Genomic DNA, 15131 nt, shown 5'->3' with positions numbered 1-15131 from the left:
GCAAATAATTAAAATTAGAGAACTTTAAATACGAGCGAATATTGTGGCCTTAACTTTAAAATCAAAGATCTGGACCAAATCTGGACTCCTGTTTCTGCACAGGAGTGATGAGCTAGATCTGAGCAGCTGCTCCTGCCTTTACCTGAGGCACATGCTCGTGAGCTGACCGCAGTCCTCCCCAGTCCCTTCAGCTCCCCACACCAAGGTCGCATGCCAGTGGGTCCTCACCGTCACTCTTGCACTGATGCTGTTCTTACAGTCCAGAATATTTGGCACCCACCCCTCATCAAAACTGAAAACAGAAGGAAGACTGAGAAGGCATGTGATTTTATAGTGGGCCATTCCTTTATTTCCATTGCCTCCTCGGCCAGTGTAGGCTTTTGTCATAATTAATTGAAAGAACCAAACCTACAAGTGGGAAACATTTAGAAAACAAGACGCATTGTTTTTGTCCCATAAACAGTGAGTGTTTTCACGTAAATAACCCTTTCCTTGTTGCTTAGTCACTAAGTTGTGTCTGACTCTTTTGCGACCCCATGGACTGTACAGGCTCCTCTGTCCATGGGATTTTCAGGCAAGAATACTGGAGTGGGTTTCTATGTCCTTCTTCAGGGGATCTTCTCAACCCAGGACTCAAACCTGAGTCTCCTGCATTGCAGGCAGATTCTTTACTGTCTGAGCCACCAGGGAAGTCTGCAGTTTTATTCAGCTATATATCCTCAGCACCAAAACCTTCCACCTGCCTCATGATAGCTTCTCTAGTGAGTGTTTATTGAATGAATTTGAGATCCACAATAACCGGAAATAGGCAAGAAAAAGAATTGTGGTTCTTGAATAAAGAAAAAAGGGAGAAGATATTCAGGTGAGGAGGAAATTACATTGAATGCCCTCTATTTACCTACATTTAGCATGATCAATGGAGAAGGCAATGGCAACCCACTCCAGTACTCTTGCCTAGAAAATCACATGGACAGAAGAGCCTGGTATGCTGCAGTCCAAGGGGTCGCTAAGAGTCGGACACAACTGAGCGACTACACTTTCATTGGAGAAGGAAATGGCAACCCACTCCAGTGTTCTTGCCTGGAAAATCCCAAGGATGGGGGAGCCTGATGGGCTGCAGTCTATGGGGTCACACAGAGTCGGACACGACTGAAGTGACTTAGCAGCAGCAGCAGGAGCATAATCAAAGCTTTTCTACTCCCTCCATGTATTTTTCACATTGTACTTTATAATTGTTTTTAAAAGAATGCTTAAAATTGGCACAGCGTGAAAAGGGGCTGCTACATCAAGTTGTTCCTAATTATGGGGCCACTTTTGTGTAATCACCTAGGAATCTCTTCGTCAGCCCATCTCTGGTCTCGAGGTAGCCATTTCAGATCAAAAATTAGTTCTGTGAATAGTGCTCCTGTACGTTAATAGTATAATGAAATAAACACCACTTCAAGGATGATTCTCAAATATTCCCACTGAATTACGCCATTTCCCACAGCAGAGAGACAAACGCTGTCTGAGCCTGCTCTTGGGACACCAGAGCCATCCACTTCTGTGTCCTTTTCTTTTCTCTTTCTATTAAATATTAACGGACTTCCCAGGTGGCTCAGTGGTAAAGAATCTGCCTGCCAATGGAAGCGACAGGTTTGATCCCTGGGTCAGGAAGAGCCCCTGGAGAAAGAAATAGCAACCCACTCCAGTGTTCTTACCTGGAGGATTCCATGGACAGAGGAGCCTGGTGAGCTATAGTCCATGGGGTTGCAAAAGAGTCAGACACAACTGAGCAACTATAAAACAACAACCACCACAAATTAAATATTTAGTATGTGAGAATTCACAGGCTTTGACTGTGTTTGCTTTTCCTCAGATCCAGATACAATTTCCTCATTGTACCTTTGACATCCATCATAGCTATGTTGGGGGAGGGGTGGGGAATAGAACTGCCTTGTTAGGGCCTCTGACAGGAGTAGTTGAGATGGTTTGGCATATTTGGGTGGCAGAATGAAAAAAACAAAAACCATACCGGACACCTTGTCCTATATTACAAGAGCATGAAAGGTTGCCCAGACAGGAATTCAGATCTTTTTCTCCATCACTTGCTGAGCCACCTTGGGCAGGTAACCCTGTCAATCTGAGCCTTGTTTTCCTCCTCATTAAAGTGGAGATGTGTATCTTGCAGGCTTCCCGGGTGGCTCAGACAGTAAAGAAGCTGCAGGCAATGCAGGAGATGCAGGTTTGGTCCCTGGGTCAGGGAAGACCTCCTGGGGAGGAAATGGCTACGCGCTCCAGTATTCTTGCCTGGAGAAGTCCATGGAGAGGAGCCTGGTGGGCTACAGTCCATGGGGTCGCAAAGAGTTATAATTTACAGGTTTGTTGGGGGGTGGAGGGAAAGGCTTATAGATAAAATACTTTCAGTGTCTTTTATACGGTGGATACTTACTAAATGCTAGCTACTGTTATTATCTCTAAGGCCTGTTCCTGTGTCCTCCTTGTGTTTCGATGGAATTTTTGCCTGAAAGAGGAAAACCAGATGGAGAGATGTGGTCATGGCTTTAATACTTCCACATTTGTCAGTTTTTGTATCTATGCCTCCGGTCACCTTGGACCTCGGGAACTACTTAAGCAACTGAATATGTTCACATTTACAGAGTTCACCTACAATAATTATCAAATATGACTGCACTGTTTTATGAAGTCCCAGAGACTACCAGTGACAGCCTATAAGTACCCTTGTTTAAACTGGTTTTACTAGAACCTCCTGGAGGAGAGGTTACTGGGGTACAGAACTGTTAGTATGATTTTTAAGCCCTTGGGCCTTGAAGAATCTGTCCCCTCAGACCCAAGATCTCTTTCCAATAGCATAAGACTTGTGAGAAAAAATACACATGACGATGCTTCTGACAAATTTAATGTGTACTTAAATTGTGTGGCAATTTAAAGGATTGTATGCCTTTTATTTTTTTTAACATAGAACTGTCATTTCTGGCTGAAATTCAATCCCTATCCATATTTAGAAATAGGACAACTAATAATATTTAGGAAAAGAAAGGCATTTGAAACTTTAAGAAAAAGAAGACACTTTACCTGAACAAATTTCAGAAGGATCCATTTAAAATGAAATTAAGTGGCACTTAAATGATTTGCAAATTGGGACCTATTTATCTCAGTAAAATGATTAAAGTCTTGATTTATCCCTAAAATTGGTTTTATTATTACATTAAATTATACTAGAAGATTTGTTAAAAGACTTGTAGGTTCCTTCTATCCTTTTAAATTGTGCTTTATACCAACAATAATTGAATATTGCCTAGAATAACTTGATTTTGCAAAGAAATATGTTTCTAATATTTTCCTCTTTTTATTGCAGAAATTGAAACAAGTTGAAGAAACCAGAGAAGATCCTGAGAATAGATTATGCAAAATTTCCCTGGAGTCATTCAATAAATATGACAGCAATACTGTGATCTTATTAGGAAAGGAGAAGAACTCTCTGAACAAGATTGAAGGACAAAAGGAAGAAAAAGAAAAAACTGAAGAGGCCTCTTTGAGTAGTTCTGATAGGCCTGGGATAGACCACCTGGAATCTTTGAGTGATTCTTTATATGATAGCTTCTCTTCCTGTGCAAGTCAGGGTTCAAATGATGTATAAAGGACTTTTTTCCCCCCTTAGTGAGCTGGAAATGGAGCACTTAAGAAACAGGGGTGGGAGGAGCAGGACAGGTAGAGATGACAACGCATAAATGATCGCAGTACCAGAGCCTCTGCTGTCAGACTCAGAGCCAGCAGCCCACTGAGCTTACTTCCCTGACAGGGCAATAAAGATAGATTCTATTTGTTGTGTTCCACAAGGATTAAAAGTAAACACACCCAGGATACAGAAGTCTTAATTTTGCACTTTTTTTTGAATACTTGTACAGAAGTTGTAAATTTTCTTGAAAAAGAAATTATATTTGTAGCAAAAAAAAAAAAAAAAGCCAGCAATAAATGCATCAGTGCCATGCTCTTGAAATGATGTCCTAAGTCTTAGAAGTTGATAGTATATTTTTTTTTAATTCCAAATCAACTTTTTGTTCAGGTCACTGTCCTAGTCCTCAGATTGTGGGTACACTCTGTAAAATGAAAACAGGGCCTGCCAGAAAAACAGAAGGCTCTTGTCATCTCCCTCTCATAATCTCAGTTTGATAGAAACTTTAATTCTAGTGCAAATTCCAAGTTGTTGACAGATTCAGATTCTAGTAAGAAGGGTTATCCTGCTTCTATCGAAAACTGTAAAGGAACTCAAGTGCGACACTGATCAGAAGTGATATATATCAGAAACAATGTAGTTCTATTTTCCCTCCAATCATTTCCTTACACCCCCTTCTACTTAGTGGTTCTCTGTGATTCTCAACATTATTTGTTGATTTTTATCTTCCTGCTCTTTTGATTAAAATCTGATCAATCTATAAATAAAAGCAGTTTCCTATTTGCAATGTTCACTTTGTAAAAAATAAGATGATTGGTGCTATGAAAAATTCTTACTTTTAATATCCTTTTTTTCTACAAAGTCTGTTTATATGTAAGGATAAATTCTATTTTAAAGGTTACTGTGTATTTTTTCTAGATGTGAACTATTTATAATTGCTTTTGTACAGGAGCTTGTAAACTAGGCATAACAAATATTTTAGGATCTATGGATACTTTAGTACACACTTGTTTCTTTAAAGAGTATTGTATGATCAGTGTTATTTGGTTAATTTGTGCAATTTGTTACATTTGAATTTTGTTGTCTTAAAATTGTGTGTCTTTCAAACTTTTTAAGATTCTTTTGTTTCATTGCTAAATAAACGTCATATCACAATGGCACCCACTGAAAGCTTAAAAAACCTTATTCAAGGACCCTTTGAGCCAATTAGCTGTTTGAATCTCACTCGTGCTCTAGCTACAGTTCCCAGAAGAAACAGACTAATAAGCAAACGCCCTATAGCGCCAGAAAGAGTACTTCAGCCAGTAGTTAAGATTGGGGTCTGCAAACTAGCCAGTAATGGTCAAAGCAGTTTTATCTCCCTGAGGGGTTAACCAGCTAGAAAGGAGAGGAAGAGATGGGCAAAGGGAGAGAGGGGGCCCGAGGCAGATAGGGAACGATCTCTGCAGAGGAATTACAAGAAAGCCCTTTAAGCGCATTTCCAGACCCGCTCTGCTGGCAGGACAGGCAAACAAATGATCAGCATTTCGGCCTGAAAGAGCTTCCTCCTAGAGGAGGCCCGAGGTGGAGAGGGACAAGGCTTATGAAGCCCTTTTCACAGAAGTGGATGCTCCCTGGGGGCTTGGGAGGGCGAACGAGCGGGATTGGGGGCGGGGGCTCCAAGGCGCTCCCGGCTGGCCAGCGGGCTCCGGTACCACCTGCTGCAGGGTTCGGCGGTCAGGAAGGCAAATGTAGTCCCGCGAGTACTCCAGGTGGGTCGCTCGGTCGAGAAAGGAGGAATCGAGGTGCGGGATTCAGCCAGCAACTGAGTCCTGGGCTGGGAAGGCAAGGTACGCGCGAGGACTCGGGTGTATATGCTAATTACCCGTGGCTAGGAGGGAAGCTGGGGGTAGCTGCCCGGTCTTTTCGAGAAACGGGATGGAGTAGAGCAACTCCCGTCTTCATCCCGATTCGCTTTCTAGTGGGAGCTCATCTAGGTTTCCCTGGGGTGGCCCTCTCCTGGGCTAGACTACCAGGGCGGTGTCACCGCACCCTGCAGCGGTGCGCGCGGCAGATAAACCGAGTGCAGAGCGCGCGGACCTGGTCACGGACCCCACCACACCCAGCCCACCTCGCCGCAGTTGAATCCAATCCCGGCAACGACCGAAAGGCTTCTAGAAGGAAGAGAATGCGCGGCTGCGTGGGACACTCTAAAGGGCCTACAGGTGTGCAACTTTGCCAGACGCACTGGAGCGCGCCCCGCCCCTCGCGGCCGCGCAGCCCCAGTCCCGCAGGCCGGAGAGACCCTGCGGCGGAGGAGCCTACCAGCCCCGGGGGCGCAGGGAAGGGGTTGGGGGCGCTTGCGCCCTTGCAAGCAGAGGGCCATGGGCACGCAGCCTTCCGACCTCACCTCCCAGGTCCTGCAGACTGCGCCCGGCGGATCCCCGCGGCACCTGCTGCGCCCTCCTCCCGCGGTTCCCTGGTCTCCAGCCTCCGGGCCTCGGAAAACTACAAGCTCTCTCTACCCCTCTAGGCGTCCCAGTCCCGGGGACGCGCGGAGGCGGGAGGAGAGGGCGAGCGGAAGGGGGTGGGACGTGAAAAGACTGTCCCAGCCTTCCCCGCTCACCACCCCCACCCCAACTCGGCAGCCGTCACGTGGTGCCTGGAGTGGGAGGTGGGGAGAAGAGAGGAGACTTTTTTGGGTGCTCGGGATCGCCAGTAGTTCCTTCATTCTCCGTCGCCAACTCCAGAGACTCCGTGCTCTGCCAGGGAGCTCCAGTCAGAGGAGCGGCGACCCCTCAGCCCGGAGCCCCGGCTCGGGGGATGCGGGCGCCGCCGGCGGCACCTGCGGCTCCTCTCGGCGGCGGCGGTCGCCTCGGCGGCAGCAGAGCGGGCCCCAGCAGCCTCGGCAGCCACAGCCGCTGCGGCCCGGACAGCCTCCGCCGCGGTCGCAGCTTCTGATGCGCCTGCTCGCTCCCGGCCCCGCGGCTCCGGGAGGATGTGGGTCCTCGGCGTCGCAGCAACTTTTTGCGGATTATTCTTGCTTCAAGGTAAGAAGACGAAGCGGCCAGTTGTCCGGCCAGGCGCGCACACCCCATCCACCCGCCGGCCCCTTTGCCTCCCTGGGCGCCCACCACCGGTCCTGTGCTGCTCTGGGTTTGCCCAGCGGGAGTTTGGCTGCGGCGAGGGTGTTCAGAGGCGCTAGATGGGAAGGTCTCCAAATCCCGCGCTGCAGGAGAGGCGGGAGCGGCGGATTGGTGGGACTCTGGCTGCAGATGGTTGGGCTGCGCGGTAGAAAGAAGCTAGGCTAGGAAGGAGGGAGGGTCCGAGCCGCGTGGGATCTCGGCTAGGGAACTGGGGCGACAGACAGCGAACCTGCCAAGTCGTCGGGCGTCTCTAGCAACCCGTGGGAGTGGCGCCGCCGACAGGTGAGCCGCACGCGGGGCAGCCTGTGGCCGGGGCGCGCCCGGGTTGGGTTGCTGCGCTCGGAGCGCGACCGCTGTGGGGCTGGGAGGGGTTGAGCCGGGGGAATTGGGTCTGGAAGGCAGCTCGTAGATGCGAGCAGAGCAGTCAGGCTAGAGCGGAGAGAGGTGCGAAACGTCTGACTCCTTCTCTCCAGTACGAGACCGACTTCCAACCCAGCTCTGCAGAGCTGGAACCCCGAGCCGGAGCCCTAGCTAAACCAGCCACGAAAGTGGGGCAGAAATTGGCCGGGGATGCACGCCCACACAAACACAAGCACGCACGTACGTTCCCACGCCACAGCCACCCCTGCTGCTTCGGGGGAACCGTCCCGAAGAAAGATGGGGGACTCGGGGCGCAGCGGCACTTCCTCCAGAGCTTCAGCGTAGGGAGCCTGCGAACCACAGCGCTGGAATGCCGACGCCAAAAATCAAAGAAAACCGAAAAGGCGTCTGCAAAGGCAATCGCAACTGGTGCCAAAATAGCAATTAACTCATTTGTAACCAATTAACAATTAGGCAAATCTTCGGCGTAGACTGGAGCTGACGCAAGTCTCTGGAGCTACTCCGCTCTCGGGCTGCATGTTCCTCCTTCCAACTTCCGTGCGGAATGGCCAGGTGTGGTCTTTGTTTCTGGAGCGAGGGTCTAAGGGTCGCGAGCAAAATTCCACTTTATCCCGCAGGACCTTCGGCGGCCACGCCGCCCTCTACTGGCTTCAGCCGCAGTCGCCTTTCTGGGAGCCCCAGGCGTGAGCGCGGAAGCGACGCCGGCTGGGGCCAGTGGGAGGACGGTGGGTTCCCGGGTGGTCTCTGTGAGGCTGGGTCTGAACCCGACTGCGTCTGTCCCACAGGCTTTGCGTTGCAGATTCAGTGTTACCAGTGTGAAGAATTCCAGCTGAATAACGACTGCTCGTCCCCCGAGTTCATCGTGAATTGCACGGTGAACGTTCAAGACATGTGTCAGAAAGAAGTGATGGAGCAAAGCGCAGGTAAGAGACTGGCAGCCCTCCTCCTCCCCTCCAGCCTGCGCCTAGGTGGAAGTGAGGGGCCATTGCATTACAGGAAAAGATTGACTTGGATATTATGCACACACTGGTTTATCGCCGATTTACTTTTACAGTGCTGGGAAGATGAAGAGTTCCAAGTTACTTTAATCTCATTAGAGTTAATTACCAGGGCTTCTCCCCAAGGAACTGGGAGGGGGATGTGCATTTAAATGAATGGCTCTCCTCTTTTTATTTACTCCCCTCACCTTCCTCTGCTAAAACCTGATCGGGAGACTGGAAAATGTATGGATAACCAGCCCTGCTTGGGCAACTAGACAGTAGCCTGTGAGCAGTGTCAGCCTGAAATATGAAGCTAGTTGAAGTTCCCAGAGGTCAGCGTTTGAAAAATGTGTTTTGTCAGAGAGCCACGCCATATTTCTTTGAAGAACACTACAGGATCTTTATTTAATTTTAGAACTAATGCATCAAATTCCAGGCACAAATTGCCAAGATCTTTCAAAGGAATGTAGTTCCCAGCCCCACAGGCTTAGCTACTGGCAGGCTGACAGAGGGCCTGGGCACCCGCCAGGTGGAGAAAGAAGGGGAGGTGGGTCTTGCTAGCAGCAAACCTCCCTCATTTCCTGCAGTCTTCTCACTGAGCAGGAGCTCCCTGCTCCTCTCAGGAGTCTTTTCAGAAGTCAAAATCTCCGCGTAAAGTACAACTGGAACTTTGGGGAAATTGGTGAACTAGGGTTTCATTTCCAAGGTCAAATCGACGAATATAGATTTTTGTCATTTTAAAGATGTTGAAATGATAGATGAATAATATTCAGTGAACTCAAGCCCAGCTTCTGTTTAGCTGGCTGGACTGCACTGCCCACGGACCCTGGTGAAGGGCCTGGAAGGGTTAAGTGAGTCCTTTAATCCGGTAGCAGATTAATGCAAAAGCTCAAGTTTTAAAGCCAGCATTTGGGGAAAAACAACTTTGGGAATGTTGTTTTCTTCTTAGAGAAGGGTCTGGCTGCACCTTGTGGCTTGCCACTTAGTTACGCGGGAAGGCACTAACTGGTCACTGTACTGTGAGGTGGGGTGTGAGTGTGTGAATTTCAAGGCTGTTCATTTAGGTGTGATTCTTTCCACCAGAATCATTCTTCTAGGAAACCAGAAACGTAATCGCTCTCAAAAACAACTTCTCAAAGCAACATGCATTGTTCGGTTATATTGGATGCTGACTGTTAAAAAACCCAAACAAAACTTAGTGATGGGTCTTTAGCTAAAATTAACATGGGTGATTCTGGTGAGATGTTTCTTGTCTGCTTGTATTTCATTCCTGAGAATTTAATCTGAGCAAAAACGGACTGCCCTTCCACCAGAGGAACTGCTGTGATTTTCATCAGAATCACTCTGAACACTTTATTGCAACTCTCAAATATCTGTAGCTTTCTTCCTGGCAGTAATTTAGAGGCAGACAGAAATGGGGATATGGAACTTCCTCGTCATCCTCCAGGTCATTGCTTACCTGGGGATCATGTTTCATAACCTGGGATATGATTGTCACGAGGAGAGGAAAAGCTATGAACCAAATTGCAGTCAGAAGAGGTGGCTTTCTGAGAGATATTTCTTGCTTTTTCAAGGTGTACTTTGAAGATGCACTTTGAAAATGGAATTTTCAAGTGTTCAGCTTTTCATCTGGCTTCCCTCTCTCATCTACCCCGCACTGATTTTTGTTTTGTTTTTGTTTTTTTTTTAAAAAGGTATCACTGGCATGATAATGCCTAGCTTCTCCCCCAGGAAACTGAGCACAGTCAGTGCCTGACCTGAAGTTGCTATTAGCTCAAAGTGGGCGCTATGTATCTTCAAACCGGGTTCCTCTGGCCACATGTCATAGGCTAGAGAGTGACAGACACGAGAGAAATAAGGCAAACTCAATTGTGAGGTGTGAGACACAGACACCGTTGATGGGCTCAAAGGAACTGGTTAGGGGAAGGATGCAAGCTCTGTGCACGGAGTCTCCTGAATTCAATAGAAACCAGCCAAACACACATTTCTGTGTTTGAAGTTGAAGGTGGGGTGGGCACGGGAGAGGGAGTGGACTGAAATGTCGAAGGCGTTTCCTTTTTCATTCTGTGGTGTTAGAGACCAGTCTAATTAAGTGGTGATTAACTCTACCCTTGTTGGCAGGGCAAGAGAGCCAACCTGAAAACTGTTAAGCGAACACAGCTTAGTACACTCAGCAGTGCAGCAACAGCTGACTTCTGTTGTATACTGCATGCACCAGGTTCTTTCTCTGTGCCTTATGTGGGGATATCACTTGAAATCTGAGAGTCCTCTTATGAGGCTCCTGTTTCCCAGGCTACCACCCATGGGCATTTCATTTCACTGCAGGGTCAACTTCTCCCCACCTGTTCAATGATGCTATTAAGTGTGGAAATCAGAGTTGTTTCTGCTTAATCAGTGATCCATATCGTTTCAAGAATTTCAGTGCTTTGGAACTGAAAGGGTTTTTGTTGTTTTCATTTTTTAAAAATTACATTGACTTATCTATTAGAAAAATCATAAAAGGGAGATCTAGCAATCTTCTTTCTATTCCATCTGTTACAACAACCTCCCAAATTTTTCCTTTAAAAGGAGAAAGTCCACCAACTTTTGTAGCACATACACAAAAATTAATCTACAGTTGCATAAAGATTATAAGTAAATATAATAGAATTATATTGATAGGAGTAAACCATAAGTGGTTCATTTATAGTTAATGGTACGCATCAGAATCCGAGTTTTGTTCAAATTTACGTCTGCGCCCCTCCTTGGACAGGCCACTTTCGGGAAGTCTGTGGTGGAGCTGGCCAGGGGTTAGCCCCTAAATTGAGAGCTGCTGGTCTGGACCAACCTTTTTGTGTAATAGAGGAGTAAAACAAGAATCTGGGAAATTAGATGTCTGGTCCATATCTGTCAGTCAGTTGTTACTGAGCAGCATCTGCTCAGTAACATCCCGGGCCAACCCCTTGCACAGTAAAATATGTCTCCAGGGTTGCCTGCAAAGATAATTCAGGCAAAGTGCTAAAGACTTAGACAATTCTCATGCCCACCAAGTTCACCTAATAGGCTTAGTGAACTGAGTTGAGTGGATGATCCACAAAATGGATTTTGCAAGAACAGGAAAACGAACTCGAGATTTGTAAAGTCTGAGTGTTATGGCATTTTCCATAGGTAGAGAAAAAGCAGGGTTTTAAATGGGCTAAGATTTTAATGCACCAAGCAAAGTTTGATTTTTAAGTAGGAATGAAAGGCATTCTTTTGGCAAAAAAAAAAAAAAAAAGGAGTGCAATATGCCCAGGCCCTCAGATAGGCCTTTCTGAATTAAGTCTGCAAACTCAGCTCTTATGAATTTTTAGGCAGGTACATTGAATTTTCAAGTGTGAAGTACATTTAAGATTAACCTTTACCTATTCCCCAGATTGGAGAAGGAAATGGCAGCCCACTCCAGTATTCTTGCCTGGAAAATCCCGGGGACAGAGAAGCCTGGTGGGCTGCTGTCTATGGCGTCGCACAGAGTCACACTGAAGCGACTTAGCACCAGCAGCATTCCCCAGACTGGCATTCCTATGGGGGGCTGAGAGAGTTTTCTGCTTTTTTCCCCCTTGGCCAGTTATCGAGAAATAAAGCGTGGATTACGGGGAGGGGAAGGCTCCTTTCATTGTAGTTACTAATTGATATTTAAATGTTTGCATAATAAATGACTTGTTCTCTCCAGCTCTGCACTTAATGAGTTAGTGTCTACTTAAGGCGCCACCCTGGATAATGACATTTCTCTTGCTCTGGCTTATCACTGCACTCCGTAAAATATTTCAAATATTGATTTTCACTTCAGAATAGAAGCCCCCCGACCATGAATTTTGAAACCAGAGTATAAAGAATGGGAATTTGCATTTGTTTGACAGTGCAATCTTGTAATTAGAGTTTTTCCTCTTGACTAGATACAGTGAAAGGGGTATAATTTAATTTTTATAGACTAGCCAATTTCTGCCCTTCGTAAAATATAGCTCTGTCAGTGAGCAAAATGTTACAGGTTCTCCTAAACCTTATTTAAAAGTTAAATGCAGTGTATTGAGAGAAAGTTCATGGTCAGAATCAGTAACCTAATCGATCTCTTCACCCATCCTTTGCAACAGGCATTAATCTATTTGTCTGTTTTGCGATACATGAGTTACTGATTTATATGCCATGTTGCATCTACATTATGGCTGTATAAGGAATGACTATTTTCCTTTTGGATTAGTTAGTTGCTCATTAAATTGGGCGAGCATGGCTTCATGCCTTAGATTACCTTAATGCCTTATTTTCTCATGAACTGAAAAGGGATAGCGAGGGAGGACCTGGGGGTCTCTGAAACAGTCATCCACTCTTAGCAGAAAGAAGTAGCAAGTTAACCATGGTCTGTGTTCTCTGCTTAATTTCACTAAGATTGAAAATGACAGGCTACAGTGAGCTTGGCAGGAAGGAAGGGTCAGTTTTGCCAACCAATATTATATCCCAGTCCCTTTATACCTGGATTCTTTTATTTAAGGTGCACACACATGGCATATATATGTATATGCATATATCTAAAAATTTCCCCATATATGTATATTTTTGCACACAATCCTAATCTTTGTGAGAAGAGGTGAAAATATACATCCTCCTTCTTTGTAGCTGTGTAAGTCATAAATGGTTAACCTGAGTTATATTATAGGCACAAAGGTGTTTTCTAATTTTTTCGCCCCAGAACATCTTTGTTCAAAGTACCAGTGATGTCTATCAATCTTCTAGTGCCCCTGTCTGTTCCATATCTTTTTCTTTTACTCATTCTCTCATATCCTCTCCCTTTTGAACATCCCACCTGCAGCCCTTACTTTCTCACTCTCAAATCCATTTTGAGATGGTTATGGAATCCACTCCAAGAGCAGAGAACAGAAATGTAAAAAATCACCGTATTTTAACTTTGCAGAGGAGACCGCAACAGGTTAAGAAACTTTAAAATAAAAAAGATTCAGATGTCAAGAAAGATATCCTTGTACATTAACATTGGCCCTGCTAAAAAGGTTTCTGTGTCAGCCTCAATGAAGGTATGAATTATATGGGGAAAGATTCTGTATGGTGAATGTCAATATCACTGCCTCTTTCCCAGCGGGACCTTGAAAGAACACCTTTTTCTCCAAGCCAAAACACTTTACCAATCTGGTTGTTCACTTAAGTTCTCGAGATGCATCCATCTCTTTCATGTGGCAGGCATAGCAGACTTCTGAGGAGGTCTTCAGAGAGTGAATATCAGATGTCTTCAGTCCCCTGGACTCTCCAGTAAGTAAGCATTTGTTTATGTTAACTTTCTAGCTGAACAAGCAGCCAGGGCTGACCTCCCATCTCCATAGATGAAACATTTGAGGATTGATCCAGCTCTCCCACGGCACTAATTCCTCCCACTATGATCTCATGAAAGCTTCCATCATTGATGGTTTTCCTAATGAGTTTAAACAGAGAAGCTTCAAAGCTGGGTTTTCTCTCCCAAGTGAAAAATGAAACGCACTATGAAAACAAAACACACTGTTTGCTTTGAACTCTGAAAAGGAAATCTGCTTCCCTTCTATATTCCTGAAATAAAAAGATCTGAATTTACAGCCTGCTTTCTTTTTCCTTCTCCCCTTCCTGCCTTCTTCCCTTCTTGCCCGCCTTCCTCTCTCCCTCCTCCTACCCTGTTCTCTCCCCATCCCTTTCTCTCTCTTTTGTTCTTGTTCAGTGACTGACAGACTTAGATTCTAGTGCTCAGACCCCGCAAAGGTTTATTAGCACACTGTTCAGAAATAGTCCACACCCCAACCCCTGTTGTCAGCTGTTGTGTGAAAAGGGGACCTCTCTCTGGTAGGGAGCGAACAGCCACATGCCAGGCTTCCCAGGAACTTTGAAGAGGTTACTCAGTTACTGCACGTCCCAGGGGCTTAGCTTCCTCCCTTGTTATATGCCAAAACAAGTCACCCGTCTTCTTATGAGATGCAGCAAGGCAGTGAGGAATGCTGGCAGTCTAGTCACCTTAAGGTACCAATTCTGAAGGTGGAAACCTACAGGAATTCTCACCAGGAGTTGCTTCATTCACTCTCCATAGCTGCCTCTGAAGGCTGGCCCAGAAAACCTGGCTTAACTCTATACACTTTCTTGGACTGAAGGAGTCCTTGCATTTAACTCTTAACTCCTTAAAATAGGATCCTCACAATTAGCCTGGAAGGTCCACAGTGAGATAATATATTCACTTGATGGTTGGTGGATCTCAGATGCAGAGAGATTCAGCAGTTTGCAAAGGACCACACTGCAGGCGGGACTGAAATTCAAGTCCTTCCCTTCCCTGGGAATTTTTTTTTCAATCATTCTAATGTCATTTGTTTTTCTTTTTGTATTTTTAATTACAATTTTATTGAGATATAATTTATCATAAAATTCATCCTTTTAGAGCTGCAGTTCCCAGCCTTTTTGGCATCGGGGACCGATTTTGTGGCAGACAACTTTTCCACAGACCAGGGTGGGGGTTGGTGGTTTCAGGATGATTCCAGGGCATTACTTTTATTGTGTACTTTATTTCTATTATTATTATATTAGCTCCACCGTAGAACATCAGACATTAGATCCCAGAGATTGGGGACCCCTGTTTTAGCACATAAAATTGATTGGTTTTAGTATATTTGCAGAGTTGTGAAAATAATCTAGTACCAGATATATGTCTAATTCCAGAACATTTTCACCCCAAAAAGAAACCCTGTACCCTTTAGCTGTCACTAATCTGAGAGCTACTAATCTACTCTGTGTCTCTCTTATTTGCCTATCCTGGACATTTCATATAAATGGATTCACACAATCTGTGTTTTTCTATGATTGCTTCTTTCACTTAGAATGTTTTCAAGGTGCATCCATTTCACACCCCCTTTTGAAGTGCAGTTTTCCTCTTGCTTTGCAGAGGTTGAAAGGAAAACTCTGGCTTGGCAAGTTCTAAACTATAGAATGGGGTGG

The 15131-nt window shown here is 45.6% G+C and overlaps 2 protein-coding genes across 3 annotated transcripts in view; both read left to right on the top strand.

Annotated features, from left to right (window-relative positions):
• Nucleotides 1-3471, top strand: part of NCKAP5 (NCK associated protein 5) — a 1037899-nt gene extending 1034428 nt beyond the window's left edge. Inside the window, exon 19 of the mRNA XM_005676205.3 lies at nt 3359-3471. Within this exon, the coding sequence (XP_005676262.2) occupies nt 3359-3375 (17 nt within the window). The 3' untranslated portion in view covers nt 3376-3471. The remainder of the gene's footprint in view (nt 1-3358) is intronic.
• The window catches only part of LYPD1 (LY6/PLAUR domain containing 1), a 55547-nt gene continuing 46763 nt past the window's right edge, over nt 6348-15131 (top strand). Inside the window, exons 1-3 of one of the 2 annotated variants that reach the window (XM_018062051.1) lie at nt 6348-6548; nt 6676-6705; nt 7968-8105. In XM_018062051.1, coding sequence (XP_017917540.1) covers nt 6479-6548; nt 6676-6705; nt 7968-8105 — 238 coding nt within the window. In that variant the 5' untranslated portion in view covers nt 6348-6478. Of the gene's footprint in view, nt 6706-7967; nt 8106-15131 lie in introns of both variants that reach the window. The other variant, XM_013970061.2, reaches the window with a different exon arrangement.

This window comes from Capra hircus, chromosome 2 (assembly GCF_001704415.2).
Source record: "Capra hircus breed San Clemente chromosome 2, ASM170441v1, whole genome shotgun sequence".
In the NCBI taxonomy this organism is placed as follows: Eukaryota; Metazoa; Chordata; class Mammalia; order Artiodactyla; family Bovidae; genus Capra; species Capra hircus.
The sequence above is the reverse complement of the archived record's forward strand: the minus strand, read 5'-3'. Positions and strand labels throughout refer to the sequence as shown.